At 39.6% G+C, this 15866-nt stretch overlaps 2 protein-coding genes across 6 annotated transcripts; one reads left to right on the forward strand and one right to left on the reverse strand.

Moving 5' to 3' along the window:
- Positions 1-251: 251 nt before the first annotated feature.
- Positions 252-8301, forward strand: LOC123515718 (tubulin alpha-1 chain-like). Its single transcript, XM_045274552.1, has 8 exons — positions 252-401; positions 4669-4891; positions 5245-5417; positions 5740-5868; positions 6027-6226; positions 6452-6626; positions 6953-7105; positions 7356-8301. The coding sequence occupies exons 1-8, from the start codon at positions 399-401 to the stop codon at positions 7650-7652; spliced, it is 1353 nt and encodes a 450-aa protein (XP_045130487.1). The 5' UTR covers positions 252-398; the 3' UTR covers positions 7653-8301.
- Positions 8302-8510: 209 nt separating this feature from the next.
- Positions 8511-14431, reverse strand: LOC123515720 (putative inositol monophosphatase 3). Of its 5 annotated transcripts, none has more exons than XM_045274558.1 (7): positions 14302-14431; positions 12630-12838; positions 12068-12214; positions 11658-11823; positions 11278-11429; positions 10643-10763; positions 8511-10513 (listed from the first exon to the last, which is right to left on the reverse strand). In XM_045274558.1, the coding sequence occupies exons 2-7, from the start codon at positions 12807-12809 to the stop codon at positions 10251-10253; spliced, it is 1029 nt and encodes a 342-aa protein (XP_045130493.1). In that variant the 5' UTR covers positions 12810-12838; positions 14302-14431; the 3' UTR covers positions 8511-10250. The 5 variants fall into 5 exon arrangements, with proteins under 5 accessions (XP_045130493.1, XP_045130495.1, XP_045130492.1 ...); XM_045274560.1 differs by having other exon boundaries at positions 14404-14425; XM_045274557.1 differs by having other exon boundaries at positions 14218-14375.
- Between the last annotated feature and the right edge of the window lie 1435 nt (positions 14432-15866).

Genomic DNA, 15866 nt, shown 5'->3' on the forward strand with positions numbered 1-15866 from the left:
CCTCACCCGAGGTCTGCATTCAGCGTCAGTTTACCCAAACCTTAACTGCAGGAAGGTAAAGCTACCCTGTGTTCTGCTGGTGCTAGCCAAAAACTACAGCCTCATTTTGGTTCGACACACAGAGACAATTCACTCAAAAATTACGAATATATGGGGTTATGTGTTCTGACGATACAATTAGACCGTGGAAGGCATGCAATGGGGTGTAGAGGGTGTGGGGGAGGCAGGGAAGTGAAATGCGCGCGCAGGGGGTCCACTTCTGAGCAGACTCCACCCAGAGGACAGTAGTTGAGCTGAGTGCGTTGCGAGGGCGGCTGATAACGGTTCTTGCAAGCTCGGGGAGACACGAACCCTTTCTTTGTTATTCCTTAGTAGCCTGACACCTCTTCTCTGTCAATATGGTGAGTTAAACACGCTCCGTACTTCTCCATACAGTGTGGCAATCATTGTAATTCACGGTTATGCTATTTCCAAGCCATGACATCACAACTGCAGTGAAAAACGGGGAGGGAAACAATGCGATGGGGTGGAATGACGCGACTAGTGATATAGGATTATGAGCTTTTAATGTGACAGCCTGCATAGGAGGGTCATGATGTAGCAAAGGCTTTTGTTAGCTATATATACACTTCCTATCATTTTTGGCAAAGTGTGTGTGTGTGTGTGTGTGTGTGTGTGTGTGTGTGTGTGTGTGTTGTAGTACGTGCTGTCATCCATCACTCCGTCCTTCCTAAACATTAAGAGCAAAATTAAAGATGATACTTGTATATGCTCGCTCACGCCAAATTTCCAAGACTAATTAACTTTCTGGAAACTATTGGAAGAGAAACAAACTTCAGATTTCACTGCTAACCATCTTCCTTTGCTTGCGTCCTTCTTACTTTCCTTCAAAGGCTTTTATCAATACATTCTTGGATCGAGGAAATGAATCTTACATCAGTGCATCTTTAAACTACAGCTGATCGTACGACTAGTGCCTGACCTCAATGTTGTGCTAAAAGGAGGTCTTAAAAATCAAATCAGTCAAAAGCGGCTGGTTTTTTTTTTTTTTCTATCATTACTTCTCTAGACTAAAGTTGAGTTTTGTCTGCTTTCATTAGTGCGTCTTTAACTGCAGCTTATCGTAAGACTGGTGCCTGACTTCATTGTTGAGCTAAAAGGAGTTATAGTGAATCAAATCAGTTAAAAGCAACTGTTTATCTATCATTAAGTCTCTAGGTTAAGGTTGAGTTTTATCTTCTTTCGTCAGTGCGTCTCTGCAGTTGAACACAAGACTGGTGGTGCCTGACCTCATTGTTGTGCTAAAAGGAGTCAGAGTGAATCAAATCAGTTAAAAGCGACTGTTTTTCTATCATTAAGTCTCTAGATTATCATTGAGTCTCGTCTTTCTTAATCAGATGATCGCAAGACCGAGTTTAGCGCCAATGCACGACCTTCGCTGCGTCAGTCTCGGGCAATTAGATCAGTGCAGTTTAAGGCGATTAGTGCGGTGAGGACTAGCATTGATTGAGGTGATTATTTTCAGCTGTGGTTGTCTGTGTATATTCGAGAAACTTCAATCAACTTCTTTGCTGGTTTTGCATGTGAAGTTTAAGGTTGTAGTGCGGATTGTGTATGTTTTAGTCTGTCTTGAAGTTTCTGCTGTCACTACTACTACTACTTTCTTTTTTGTTATTGTTAGTGTTGCTACCGGTCTTGTTATCCTTCTGAAAACATTGGAGTAACATCGCTTATTACATCTTTTAAGAGCCAAACTCGCAGATTTTTCGTTGGTAAGTCCCCGAACAAATAGGAATTATGGTGCGAGTCGTCTAACACACACACACACACACACAACAGAGGGTATACGTCGAACTGCGTCTCTTCGTCCAATCCATTTATTGACTTCAGCATAAACATTTCATTCCTCAACACCTTCCTTCCTCACTGAGCAACCAAAACTCACCAGCTGCACCTACACACCCTGACCAGTAACTCTCTATACTTTATACCCTGCGGCTGTAAAAATTAGTATTAATCGCCCAATAAACGTTAAGAGATCTCGATATTCACAAGCAACACGGATAAAAAAAAGATTGTAGAGCGTCGGTCTTCAAAGAGTAATGTCTTTCAAGTGGCTCGCTGATCAATAGACATCGATAGCTGTGTTGGTGAGGGAGGGACGGGAGGAGCGGATAGGACGCTGGCTTGGGTGAGTTGCCAAGCCGATGGAGGAACAGTCTTGTGTGGCGATAAGCTAAGAAGCTTTAAACTCCTTCACAGACTACTCTATTACCCTTTATTTTTACTGTCAACCGTTTTTATTACAATTCAGAACTCTAAAAAAAATTTTGAACCATCCACACGAATAAAATAAGAGAATATACTATAATATAATTTTGTCAGAGCAAGGTCTCGCTTGGCGCTAAGCGGGTAAACAAGAAACACACAAAAGTCTCCATGAGTTTGAAAAGTTAGTTGGATAGAAGTACAGGTGGAAACTGACGGAACACGAGCTTATAGTTTGAATTATGCAGAGAGAGAGAGAGAGAGAGAGAGAGAGAGAGAGAGAGAGAGAGAGAGAGTAGTAGTAGTAGTAGTAGTAGTAGTAGTACAAAAAGATCACTTGCATCCTTTTACTATACCTAATGTGTGTGTGTGTGTGTGTGTGTGTGTGTGTGTGTGTGTGTGTGTGTGTGTGTGTGTGTGTGTGTGTGTGTGTGTGTGTGTGTATTGTTGCTGGTTCACGAGAGATCAATACCATGACAGTGCAGCAGGAGTCATCACACACACACACACACACACACACACAAGGAAGACCATGTAACTAGAATCATTACAGTCTGACGAACTAAGAACACCCTCACACCCACAAATGAAAGCCACTCTAAAAGACGGCATTGCGTGACCCCACACTGTGCGACTCTACGTGCTCCCCATGTCCCCACCTACACAATGCACACTAAACATTGCCTGCCATAGCAACGCGCACTTATATCCCTCACCAACAAACAATACAACTCATCGACTTGCACTTTCTTCCACTTCTTCAGACCAGCAGGTGTTCTTTTCCTATGTACGTAAGAGAGGCAGCAATATAGGATGAGGAGACCCCAAACAGTACAGTCAAAAAGGATTGTCGACCTAACATTATGAAGATGCGTATGTCAAAGATAGGAAGAATTACAGGAAAGGATATGATGGTGTAATAGATAGTGCATTGAATTTAATAACCTAGATAGGAACTTAATGGAAACTTGAAATTCATTTGTAACCACTTGTGTAGCTAATGTCAGGTACAGTACAGCAGCCTATACTTGAATCAAACATCTTAGCAAGGACCTATAGATACGTTAACATTCACTCATAAACACTTCTTTTAAATCCTCCCTTTTATACAGTCACAAAAGAAGGAAGTGTGAGCAAGAACACAAGTCACAAGAGTTCACTGACCGCTCTTTCCATCAGTGAATTGTTTATAGTGCAGTCGACTCGATATAGACAGCATTGCGCAGCGAGAGGAGACATGGTTCTGTTGTGTTTGCCTCTACTGTACAGCTTTACAACAGACTCAGAGCGGTTATATGGGTTTCAAGTGATGGTCTATTACAGTTATAATGGTAATATTACACGGATTTTAGACCATCAGTGAGAAGAAAAAAAATCTATAAAACTCGGACCATTCTCTTCTGTGACTCGAAAATTATCTGTAGAGAAGCAAAGCCCTTCAAAGTATTGAACTTTGGAACACATGAATGAATATACTCTCTCTCTCTCTCTCTCTCTCTCTCTCTCTCTCTCTCTCTCTGAACAAGAAACCCAAGGCATGAGTCACCGTTCGGTCATAACAAATTCATGGCTACAGCGGTGAACGGGCGCTCCTTTCCCTTCCCTCACGCCTTCCCTCCCCACGCAGACGTTTCATTGTTGTCAGAAGTGGTCTTTGTGTGGACGCCCACCAAACGCACATGAGGCATGCTGGTAGTGGAACACCAAAGCACACGCATGCGCTGTATAATTATTTCAAGAGGATCCAGTCTCGTTATGTCATGTTTGCTTTCATAGAAATGCGCTCTCTCTCTCTCTCTCTCTCTCTCTCTCTCTCTCAAACAACATAATAATTCACCTCTACCACATGACTGTACATGAAACCTTAGTAACGATAATAAATATAATAAGGAAACGAATAAGAGTGACAACACACACCCACCTCTATATCTCTCCGTGACCTTCTCAGCTTGCCAGGCTCCTTCATAATGCAGGCCCACCAGCCCTCGCGGCTCGCGCCTGACTCTCGAACCCCGACGCCTAACCACAGGCCTGTCTGACGGAAAAGATAGGAAGGAAAATGTGTTTCATGCCACTATTAGATGATAAACATTGAGCTTGTAATAATGTTAGACGTGAAGAATGGTAGTAATATATGTTTTATCACAAAAAATAGATAACTATCTATAAGGAGTGTTAGGATGTAGAGGAAACGTGTAGGTATGACTGGACACATTGTGAACATCATTAAATTTTTATCATCACATACATCATTTAACGCAAAGATGTTGTTTTTAATTTAATATAGTGTGTACCTTTCAGAAAACACCTCATGAAGGCTCTGCAGAGTGACATGCAATGGCGAAATAGAGCCAGGAATAATAAAATGAATAAAGAAACAAAAAATCTTTCCCTTGTCAGCGTGAGTGCATCAGCATCCATGTTGGTCAGGCGGGCGTGCAGATGGGCAATGCCTGCTGGGAGCTGTACTGCCTGGAGCATGGCATTTCCCCGGATGGCACCATGCCCTCTGACAAGACAGTGGGGGAGGGTGATGACTCCTTCAATACCTTCTTCAGCGAGACTGGCAGCGGGAAGCACGTGCCCAGAGCTGTCTTTGTGGACCTGGAGCCCTCAGTCATAGGTCAGTGTGGAGTGAAAGGATGGATGTCATGGTGGAAGAATATTTGATTTAATGGTTTAAGGAAGTGAATGAAATATACTTTAAGGCAACAATACATCTCTCTCTCTCTCTCTCTCTCTCTCTCTCTCTCTCTCTCGAATTCAACTTACATTAATATGTATTTCTATGGTTCTAGTGACAGATTAACATGATTTATACATAATTAACAAAAAAAATATAATTTTTGTGGACCAGGATAATCATCTCTGGCACTTTTCAAAATAGTCATGATGAGAGAGCAGGCTATATATTCAAGCCACAATAGAATAACATAATCCCTTCTCCTTTATTCATTCACTCCTTTATCTCCACAGATGAAGTGCGAACAGGAGCATACCGCCAACTGTTCCACCCCGAGCAACTCATCACTGGGAAGGAGGATGCAGCCAACAACTACGCCCGAGGCCACTACACCATTGGCAAGGAGATCGTCGATATCGTCTTGGACAGAACCCGAAGACTGGCCGATCAGTGCACTGGTCTACAAGTGAGTCAAGTAGCCAGTAGCAGCAGGACAATCAAGGCCTACTATAAGCACTAAACTCCTCTTAGCCATAATTCAGTGCCTTATATTAAAAAATGCAACTATATTCAAAGACCAAAGGGATGATTGCCTGGGTTCTCAAGAGCACTTTTCCCCTTCATTGTGTAGAAATCTTGATACAAATAGAACATAAACAATATTCAGTTGAGCTTTAATGCAAAACAGTATACAAATTGGCCACCTAAGTAATAGTATGCTAGCATCTCCTGCAAGGATATTCAAAACACATAAGGACTTGTGGTTTTCAATTCTGATAATTTTTCAGGGATTCCTGGTGTTCCACTCCTTCGGTGGTGGCACTGGCTCTGGCTTCACCTCTCTCTTGATGGAGCGCCTCTCAGTTGATTATGGCAAGAAGAGCAAGCTGGAGTTTGCCATTTATCCTGCACCCCAGGTTGGTCCCATGACTCAGGATTTTTATGTTCTTATGATCTTAATAAACTCTTAGTTTCAGATCTTATTCTTGTGTGCCAACAGGCAATATATGTATTAGACTTGAGGAGATGCCAAAGCAGTCACAAGGCTATGATTACCTTTCTCCACTGTTTGTAGGTGGCAACAGCAGTGGTGGAGCCTTACAATGCAATCCTCACAACACACACAACGCTGGAACACTCAGAATGTGCCTTTATGGTGGACAACGAGGCTATCTATGACATCTGTCGACGCAACATGAACATTGAGCGGCCCACCTACACCAATCTCAACCGTCTTATTGGTCAAATTGTCTCCTCTATCACTGCCTCCCTCAGGTACATAATATATTACTCTATAAAAGCTGAGACACATTGAGAAGGATGACTTCATTCCTCTGTTCAAATGTCTTGTAACTGAATTTGGATATTCAGATATTTATCTATACTTTTTTCACCAAGATAAATCAAGATTTTGATTTGTGTTCCCGACATCTCCTTCTGATAGGAGCATAATATTAACACCTAATGCAGTCATATTAAAAGTCTTTCTCTTTCTGTCAGGTTCGATGGAGCCCTCAATGTTGACCTGACAGAATTCCAGACCAACCTTGTACCATACCCAAGGATCCACTTCCCCCTTGTAACCTATGCACCAGTCATCTCAGCAGAAAAGGCTTACCATGAGCAAATATCAGTTTCTGAGATTACCAATGCCTGTTTTGAGCCTGCCAATCAGGTATGTTTATCTCGTGAAGTCTATGGAAGGCATAGTGGTGTGATAGGTGAGCAGTGTGATGCATCTGCCAGCTAGTAGTTAGACCAACATTTGATTATTCTAGTGATCAATCTGTTATTCTGTGGAACGTTTTGTCAGATTAGTCAATCTGTTGCAGTGACTGCTTTGAATGCTACAGTGAACAAAAGTTTGTGAATGCTGGCAATAATGACACAAGTATTAGTGTAGCACTAAATTATCACTCTTTGCCATCCTAATCATCCATTATTTTATAGAATGATGTGCTAGTAACTTTAGGTCACTACTGTAAAGTATTCTGTGTTCAGATGGTGAAGTGTGACCCACGGCGTGGCAAGTATATGGCCTGCTGCCTCCTGTACCGAGGGGATGTTGTGCCCAAGGACGTCAATGCTGCCATTGCCGCCATCAAGACTAAGCGAACCATCCAGTTTGTTGAGTGGTGTCCAACTGGCTTTAAGGTGAGTAATGCTTACCACATGTAGGATAATTCTGAACCAGTAACACCATATACCATACATCAAATGACATCCTCATCAGAATCCACCAGTCCAAAACAATGACATTTATTATACCAGCAATTCCATAACTATTATATCTGTAAGATGGATATCAAACATCAAGCTATCCAAGTAATGCTAGCATAGAAATGTGAATAAAGAACACATAAGATAGTTTCCATCTAATGAAGTATTAACATCTACACTTCAGGTGGGAATCAACTACCAGCCACCCACGGTTGTGCCAGGAGCTGACCTGGCCAAGGTGCCACGAGCCGTCTGTATGCTGTCCAACACTACTGCTATTGCCGAGGCCTGGGAACGCCTGGACCACAAGTTTGATTTGATGTATGCCAAGCGAGCCTTTGTACACTGGTATGTTGGGGAGGGCATGGAAGAAGGAGAGTTTTCTGAGGCCCGAGAGGACTTGGCAGCACTTGAGAAGGACTATGAGGAGGTGGCTATGGACAGCATTCTTGAAGAGGATGAAGGCGAAGAGGAGATGTAAGCAGATGAAAAAAAAAGAACTAGAATTATTCTCCACTGCCTCTGACACTTGTTCCCAGTTCCTGCTTTGTGAGGACACTGCCTTTACACTGTCAGGCACTCGCTATGTAACCAAGACACTGCCGCTAACAGTCCTCAGCGCAATGGTTCTGGGATTGGGAATGGTCACTGGTCTAACATTCCACTTTTGTTTTGCTGATATTAAGAACAGCAAAGATGTCAATTTGTATTTCCGTACATATTTCAGTATATATTTCTTTCTCATCATGAGAGAAAGAATCAGTATCTACATTAACGTAAAAGAGAATCATCATGTTAATGTTTATACATAAGGCCAATATTTTTACCAATTTTGATCCTTATTAAATGCTTAATCATTGCACTGAAAGAAGTATCTAGAAGGTACAGTCATGGAGGCCAAGGAAACTCCTAAAGGAGGATCAAAACACTCAGCTTTAACACCAACAAGAAAACAAGAAAGCATCACCATGGGACTGAGAACCCAGGTGCTCTACAGCATTATGTCATCATTTGGCTTTGTATTCAACTCACTTGTTTCATATACTTTGCTGTATTCTGTGAAAAGAACAGGAACATGTGAATTACACAATACTTAAATGCCTACAAATGCACGGAAAACGCACATTGGACAGCTGTGTTTTTGTCTCCGCACGTTTAGATATACTGTGTTGCATTAATTGTTACTGCAGTGTGGCTGCCTTCACTATCAAGACATCAGTGGGAGGCCAGCAACACAAGTCAGTAGAGAGAGAGAGAATAAGATCTAGTAACACTCAAACTATTAATGTTGATCATTAATTTCTTATTTATAAATGACAAGGGAAATCCACACATAAAGTTTTTAAGTAAATGTGTTTATTCCTGCATTATTCAATGCCCATTTACAAGATCATACACCCCTGACTTACATTACCTAAGTCCTTGGCTAGACATGTTGGGCTAGTAACTGATCCCAGCACACCTTCCTGTTAAAGCAAAGGTGACAACAACACTTGCATCACAACATAATTGGTAGGTCTGCACATCCCATAATTGTAGCAGAATGACTGAAATAAGTTCTATGTAGCTGCATTCAACCACCACCAAAGAGGACAAGTGAGAAATACATTGGCATGATTGCTGCTAACAAGTGCAGTCTAAGAGGAATTCAATATCAGGTACAATACACAATTCATTGTACATATATGTATATATCAACTTGGAGAGTTGGACTGGATGGGTAAAGGGTCAACAATACTGTGACTGACAATGTCTTCTGATCTTCAACACATTTCCCAGGTAAGAAGACAATGCTTATCACAACACAACTTCTACCTCCCACTTTTACCACAGGAGCTAGCATATGGAACACTGCACAAAATTCTAGCCAACCAGAAAACCAAGGGAAGAGCAGGAAATAATAGCCTGTATGAGGAGTCAATGAAACAGGCACAAAACACAGTAGATTAAGTCCCTGACATAGAATCAACACAACTAGAGCCTCATCCTTCACAATTTGTAACCAACAATTTGAATTATCCACCTTCCCAAAACCTTATAGCCAGCCAATGTACAATACTCCTACAGAAGCATCATAAAAATATGGAAAATTTATCTAGAGGAAGGACCTTCTGAACCCTGACAGAGCACTCAAGATAATGCAAATTCAACATGTTACCAATCATACCAAGATAATCACTGAGACATAATTTGCTCATTCTTAACTAGCTTCTATTAAAATCAAACCATATCAAATAAAAGCTCAACAGCCTTACATCAACAACAATCTTCACTCACCTACTCTCTCACTATTCAAACAAACAACTTTTCAGAACAAAGAAAATTGTACTAAAGCAGCAAATTCAATACAAAAACTTTCAGCAGCATCTGATTTGAAGGAAAATAAAATAGACAGAAAATGGAAAATAGAGAGCTGTAAAGAGAATCATGCCAGGGTACAAGTGTAATGAGCAGCAGCAACTTAACTCCCTTTAACAAACATCCTAGGCATTCCAATTCCATGGTAATGTTACAGTGCTGATGAAATATGAGATTCAACACTTCTCTGTTCCTTGTGTGCCTTGGCCTGCTATACACACACCACAAAGGGAGACCAACATGGCTACTGTACCTCTAGAAGCCATTCAACAACACTTCAGTAACTCTATGGAATAAGTGGCTTGAAATGTGAGGCCAATGTAGAGTCAACATGAAACACCAAGAATATTATGAAGATGATTTAAAGCCAACATAAATATCATAAAAGGTTAACAACATGATACAAGGTGAGCATAAAATACAATTCAATTCATTAAAATAATATAAAACATTAATAGCATTCACTCTGTAGACCCTCCAGGTATTGGTAGTCACTTACCTATGGCACATCTATACAGTATTAAACCACATTAACAAAATTATAGATGTACTATGCCTAAAGAAACACAAGAACCCTGCAATCCGTATATAATATTTATTTCAACAACTTTTAAACTAAAAAATAATTTACCATAAATATATACATCAATATAAAAATTATCTCGTATCGACCTTAAATCTAGTGAATATAAATACCGTGGATATGATTCCATTCAACTCATTAGGCTGCCTTTGCTGCCTTACCAGCAAGAACCTGGAGTTTCTGAAGGTAGTAAGTGTGGTTGGTTAGCGTGGCCAAGACGCCGCCTTCATTCTTATATTCTTCTTGGCTGCCATAGTCCAGAGGATCACCACCCAGAGTCGTCATGTTGCCGTGGAGTGCAAAGAGTACAGCATTTCCTGCACAGAGATCCCACTTCTTGATTGCTGTGGAGTGTACATACGCATCTGCCTTTCCCTCCACCACTGCCAAGGTCTTGTAGCCTATCAAGCATGAAAGACACTACTAAATCTGCTCACTCAGGTATAGGAAAGAAAGGACACATCAGGGAGTGTCATTTCATAGGCAACATAGAGACATGAACTCTGAATTACTCAAAAAAGGAACCTTACCTGCTCCTCCAGCTGGAATAACTTCAGTCTTCTCGCCAAATGCAGCAGTGGCGACCGTCTTCACATCACCAGCGTGAGAGCGAGACACTATGATGTGAGCAATGTCATTCTTTACCACTCCCTGTAAAGAAGGCCAAAGGTAAAAAAAAAAAAAAAAAAAAAAATCCTTTAACTGACTATCTTCAGTTTCTCTCCCTCTTGATACCTTCTACTACTATTTTCACACTGATTGTCTCTCCTCCTCCCATGACCTCACTACATATGACTACTTTCTCTTACCCCTATTCTGTCTACCTCCCTAATGCTAAAGTTAACCATTATTCTCAATCATTTGTACTTTTCTCAGATAAATTGTGAACTCATACCCACTTCTGTATTTCTTCCTTCCTATATCTTGCACTCTAAAGAGAGAGGTATCAAGAAATTTGTCCTCCAATTTTGGATGATTCTTTTGACATCTTTTTTTTTGTACTGGCATCTAAGTGGACCTTTTGTTGCCACTGACCAATGCTCCTCTAACAGAAAAAAATATATAATAAATTGTATAACTAATATTTAGTTCAATCTCATTACGATCCTTCTCCTCATTTTGCTGAGTATCTTCATTTTCTCTTATGGGAACCAGACAGACTAACCTGGTTTCCTGTCTGACGCAGAGCAGGAGACACACCTTTGCCCACCCAGGCCCAGGCTGTGGACTTGCTAAAAGGTTTGTGAATCACCCCAATGGTAGGATGTCCCCTCACTGCCACACACACCATGGTGGTCACATATTCTCTCAAGTTTTCTGAAAGTGCCACACAAATTATTAATCATTCAAAAAGCTAACTAGAACAGGTAGTAATGTGCATCCATCAAAAGTAGCAATGATGAAAATGACTATCAAAACCTAAGATAATAAGTCCTGTGTGATTGTAACAAAAAAATTACATCATTAAATCGCAGAGCTAAGCATGCAACTATTGTCCCAAACACAGAGGACTTCTACCATCTAAATTCCATAAAGTATAGTGACCTGTGTACTCCTGGGTGGCATCCAGAGGGTCAATCCAGACTCGAATGTCTCCTGCTGGAACCATCTGGTCTTCTGGTATGGCTGCCGTCACCTCAGGATGGAGGAGAGCGGCTGGAGACACAGAGGACACATCCACATCATTGAGGCTGTGCTCCTCTGAAATTATCTGAGAAATATTTCATTAGTTTCCTTCTTTTTTTCTTTTAAGGGCAGCACTGGCCAAGAACAATACAAATAGCAAAATAAAGTGTAGTCTACTGATAAATGTCTTGAAACACAAAGCAAGCAGAAAGCTCCAGAGTTGACCTGTAAAAGTGCTTTTTACTATACTCACAAATCAAATTACAAATCAAATCAAATTACAGAAAGATTAACAAATTCTTGCCTCCTGTACAAATTTGCTCACTTACCTTGATGGCAGGGAAGGATTTCTGAAGGGAGAAGAACATTGTAAGATGGGACTTAATGTCTCCATCAGTCACTGGATCATTGGCTCCCTCTTTCGTCTTGCCCTTACTCTGTTCATGCAAGGTGGCCGCCTCACGAATATCATAGACCTATGAAATTATTTGACTGAGCTAAGTATTATCAACGTTTATCAGGAGGTTAGGAAAATATTAAAGATAATACTGCAAATAAAAAAGCATGTAAGTGGAAAATAAATTAAGAATAAAAGTTAAATAAAAAGTACAACATGATACAAAAAAAGAAAAGAAAAAAAAAAAAAGCATTTCACAATGCAATACATTACCATCATCAATATAGAAATAATACTCTCAAATGGGTACTGTGTTTTATACAGATACTTTCGATCTATCAATCACTGAACATTTCTCATTGCATCACTATATAGCCCACAACATTAATGGTATAACTCTGCTAATCAGTAATGAAAAAATAATCCCTGTATCGCAACACATTATTGGAAAAATCATTCAAAACAGCAAGAATGATCCACACAGGTCAACTTACAACTCTACCCCCTCGTTCAGCAGCATCTATTGCCGCTGACAATAAGCTCCTCAAACTCACAACTTCTCTCTTGAACTCTGTGTTGTTGCCATACTTGTAGAGGAGTACTACCATCACCATCAGCGTCATCAACACACACACCCCACACTTGTTGACACGTACAGATGCCCCCAAATTCATTGTATGATTTGGGATCTCTCTCTTATCATCTGAAAGCAAGACACATTCACTTTAGTACATTCACATAGAGTACTGATTGCTACAATCCTCAGTGTTCTGGAAGCCAACTCATCCATTTGTCAGATGAGAACATAAGAATAGATAAATATACGGCAAGCTACAAAAAAACCTTCTGACCAACATATGGCACCCTCTGTATAAAACATACTGATCCTCTCCCACTAATACATAAATTAGTCTGATCTATTAAATCTTCCTTTAGCTCTTTTGATTTGCAAGATTAAAGATTTAGGGCAGTAGTCTCATGGATCAGAATGATCACCCTTTTTAGGAATAGGCCGAATGTAGGCAATCTTCCAGCAAGAAGGAAAGACAGAAGTTGATAAACAGAGTTGAAGCGAGTTTGGTTAGGTAAGGTGCAAGCACGGAGACACAGTTTCTGAGAACAATAAAAGGACCCCATTAGGTCTATCAGCCTTCTAAAAGTTTTGGCCAGTGAGGGCATGGAAAACATAAGGAATATATAAGGGATTGCTATTAGTATTTCCATCACTTCAAAACATACAAATACTAACATTTATTTTCATCTGGGAGTTACGTTTGGTTAAGTTTATTAATTCAGTATTTTAATTAGTAAACATCTATAATAGAGCTGCATCAGATATAATCACAGGACTCATACCATGTCAGAGGGTCAATGGCATTGCCATAAGCATAGAAAAATTGCATGGCAGACGTGTAGTGTGTCTATAATTGCACCCAGGAGTGTGGCAGAAATTTGACATTTCCTGAGTCCAGCAGTGTAATTTTTGAGGAGTTTGGCTAGGTTAGAATAAGTTAGGTTTGTGTTGGGTTGGGTCAATGTCCTAACACAGAATGTGTGGGAGCAACAGCCCCCTCTCCAATTAAAACTGATTATTTTAGAATTTTGAATGTTAAGTGGTGGAAGAGGAATGCATATAAACAATTATCCTCGAATTTCACTATTGAGCTCTTTGAGTAAATCATGAATATATACGGTATATATATATATATATATATATATATATATATATATATATATATATATATATATATATATATATATATATATATATGAGAAAGAGCTTGACAATTCTGTCAAAATTATTCATCCAGGCTGAGAAATTAGAAAGAGAAACCCTGCGATCTGAGACACACACACACAGTTAAAATAAAAATGTAACATACCACTCAACAAGTTTCGTTATGGCCCAGGGATTAGGAGGAACCATGTGACCTGCAAATCCTAACCTACTGTCCTACTCCCAAACCAGGACCCCACACACACACACACACACACACACTTAAATTTATCAAACCTCCACAGAAATCTCACAGCAAATGATTGAGACCCAGTAATTCCAAATATATAGTCTTTTTTTCTTACAGGGTGCCATGAAAGACGTTGAGGAGCAGTGCCACGGCGCCACTCTCTCCTTGGCAGAATGGTGGCGTGGCACTTCCTTCTCACCTGTGTACTCATCAGGCGGCAGCGTCACCTGTACACCACCTGTCCCTCACCCCTGCCTCCTGCCTCGCCTCCAGTCTCCTCAGTCGACACCTCACCACTCACCACTCGCCAAATCTCTCTCCTCTTCCTCTTCTTGTGTGTTTTAACTCCTTTTCCTTTATCATTTCTTCCTCATACTCGTCCTGTTCCTTCTTTTGTTATTTATATATTTTCATTTTTTTTTTTTTTTGTTAGTATTCTTTCTCATATTACCCAGCTCTCTCTCCCCCCCTCTCTCTCTCTCTCTCTCTCTCTCTCTCTCGATGTACGCCTCTTGAATAGCCTACAGTTTCGTTGTGCACATATACATGAATACCTAGTTTTATACATGTAGACATTTCTTTACTCGACATTATTATTCAATGCGCATTTTTCTCAAACCTTTATATTTGTGCGCCCCATGACTACCACACAGGTGGAGGCCGGCATGACCTGACCTCCTCCTTTGTTGTATATTACCGTACATTACTAGATACAAATGTCATCAATCAATCAACCTCTGTGTGTGTGTGTGTGTGTGTGTGTGTGTGTGTGTCGTTAACTCGATCAGAATTTCTTTTGATGACGATCAAGGCCCATGCAAGTATACGTACTTCATCAGTGTGCTATTTCTTACCATTATCTTCTTTATAGCCCATCAAAGACATGTGATACAAACATACAAATAAGAATATTAAACCGTGACCCTAGCTGAAAACAACACATACCTACAGTGAAATCCAATACAAGCAGACAATTCGGAGCATAGCATGGTTAGTTAATGAAAAAATGGACTGTATAAAATTATTCCTCCTCTCATGTAAGCTTGCGTCGTCAATCGTCATGCTGAGTATGGTGGAGCCAAGGTAAAACAAATACGATATCGTATTCATTTTACCTTGGGTGGAGCAACAAGCGACGCTTGGCACGGCATATGTTAACGGTGTAAAGATACTTGATGGGAAAAATAATCTATATAATGTGATATAGTCCAAATTTTTCATATATTCTCTGCAGTCTTTAAATGAGATGATGATGTTCATCAAACTCTGACCTTTCATGGTAATCAAGGGTATGATTGGTAATATTGTATACGCATTGTTTTCTTTATTTTCTTGTTAATGAACATAATTAGCACTCCTAGCTACGGAATCAGAGAGCAGTTTCTCATCACGGAAACCAATTCAAAAGTTGTTTGTAAAACCAGCTCTCAGTTATTTATTATTATTATTATTATTATTATTACTATTATTATTATTTTCATTATTATTATTATTATTATTATTATTATTATTATTATTATTACTATCATTATTATTATTATTATTGTTATTATCATTATTATCATTATTATTATTATTATTATTATTATTATTATTATTATTAACAGATATCTACTAGTGTGAACCCTATCATAGCCAACATTACACCTGCCCTGTGATATATATATATATATATATATATATATATATATATATATATATATATATATATATATATATATATATATATATATATATATATATATATATATATATATATATATA

This window comes from Portunus trituberculatus, chromosome 39 (assembly GCF_017591435.1).
Source record: "Portunus trituberculatus isolate SZX2019 chromosome 39, ASM1759143v1, whole genome shotgun sequence".
Lineage (NCBI taxonomy): Eukaryota > Metazoa > Arthropoda > Malacostraca > Decapoda > Portunidae > Portunus > Portunus trituberculatus.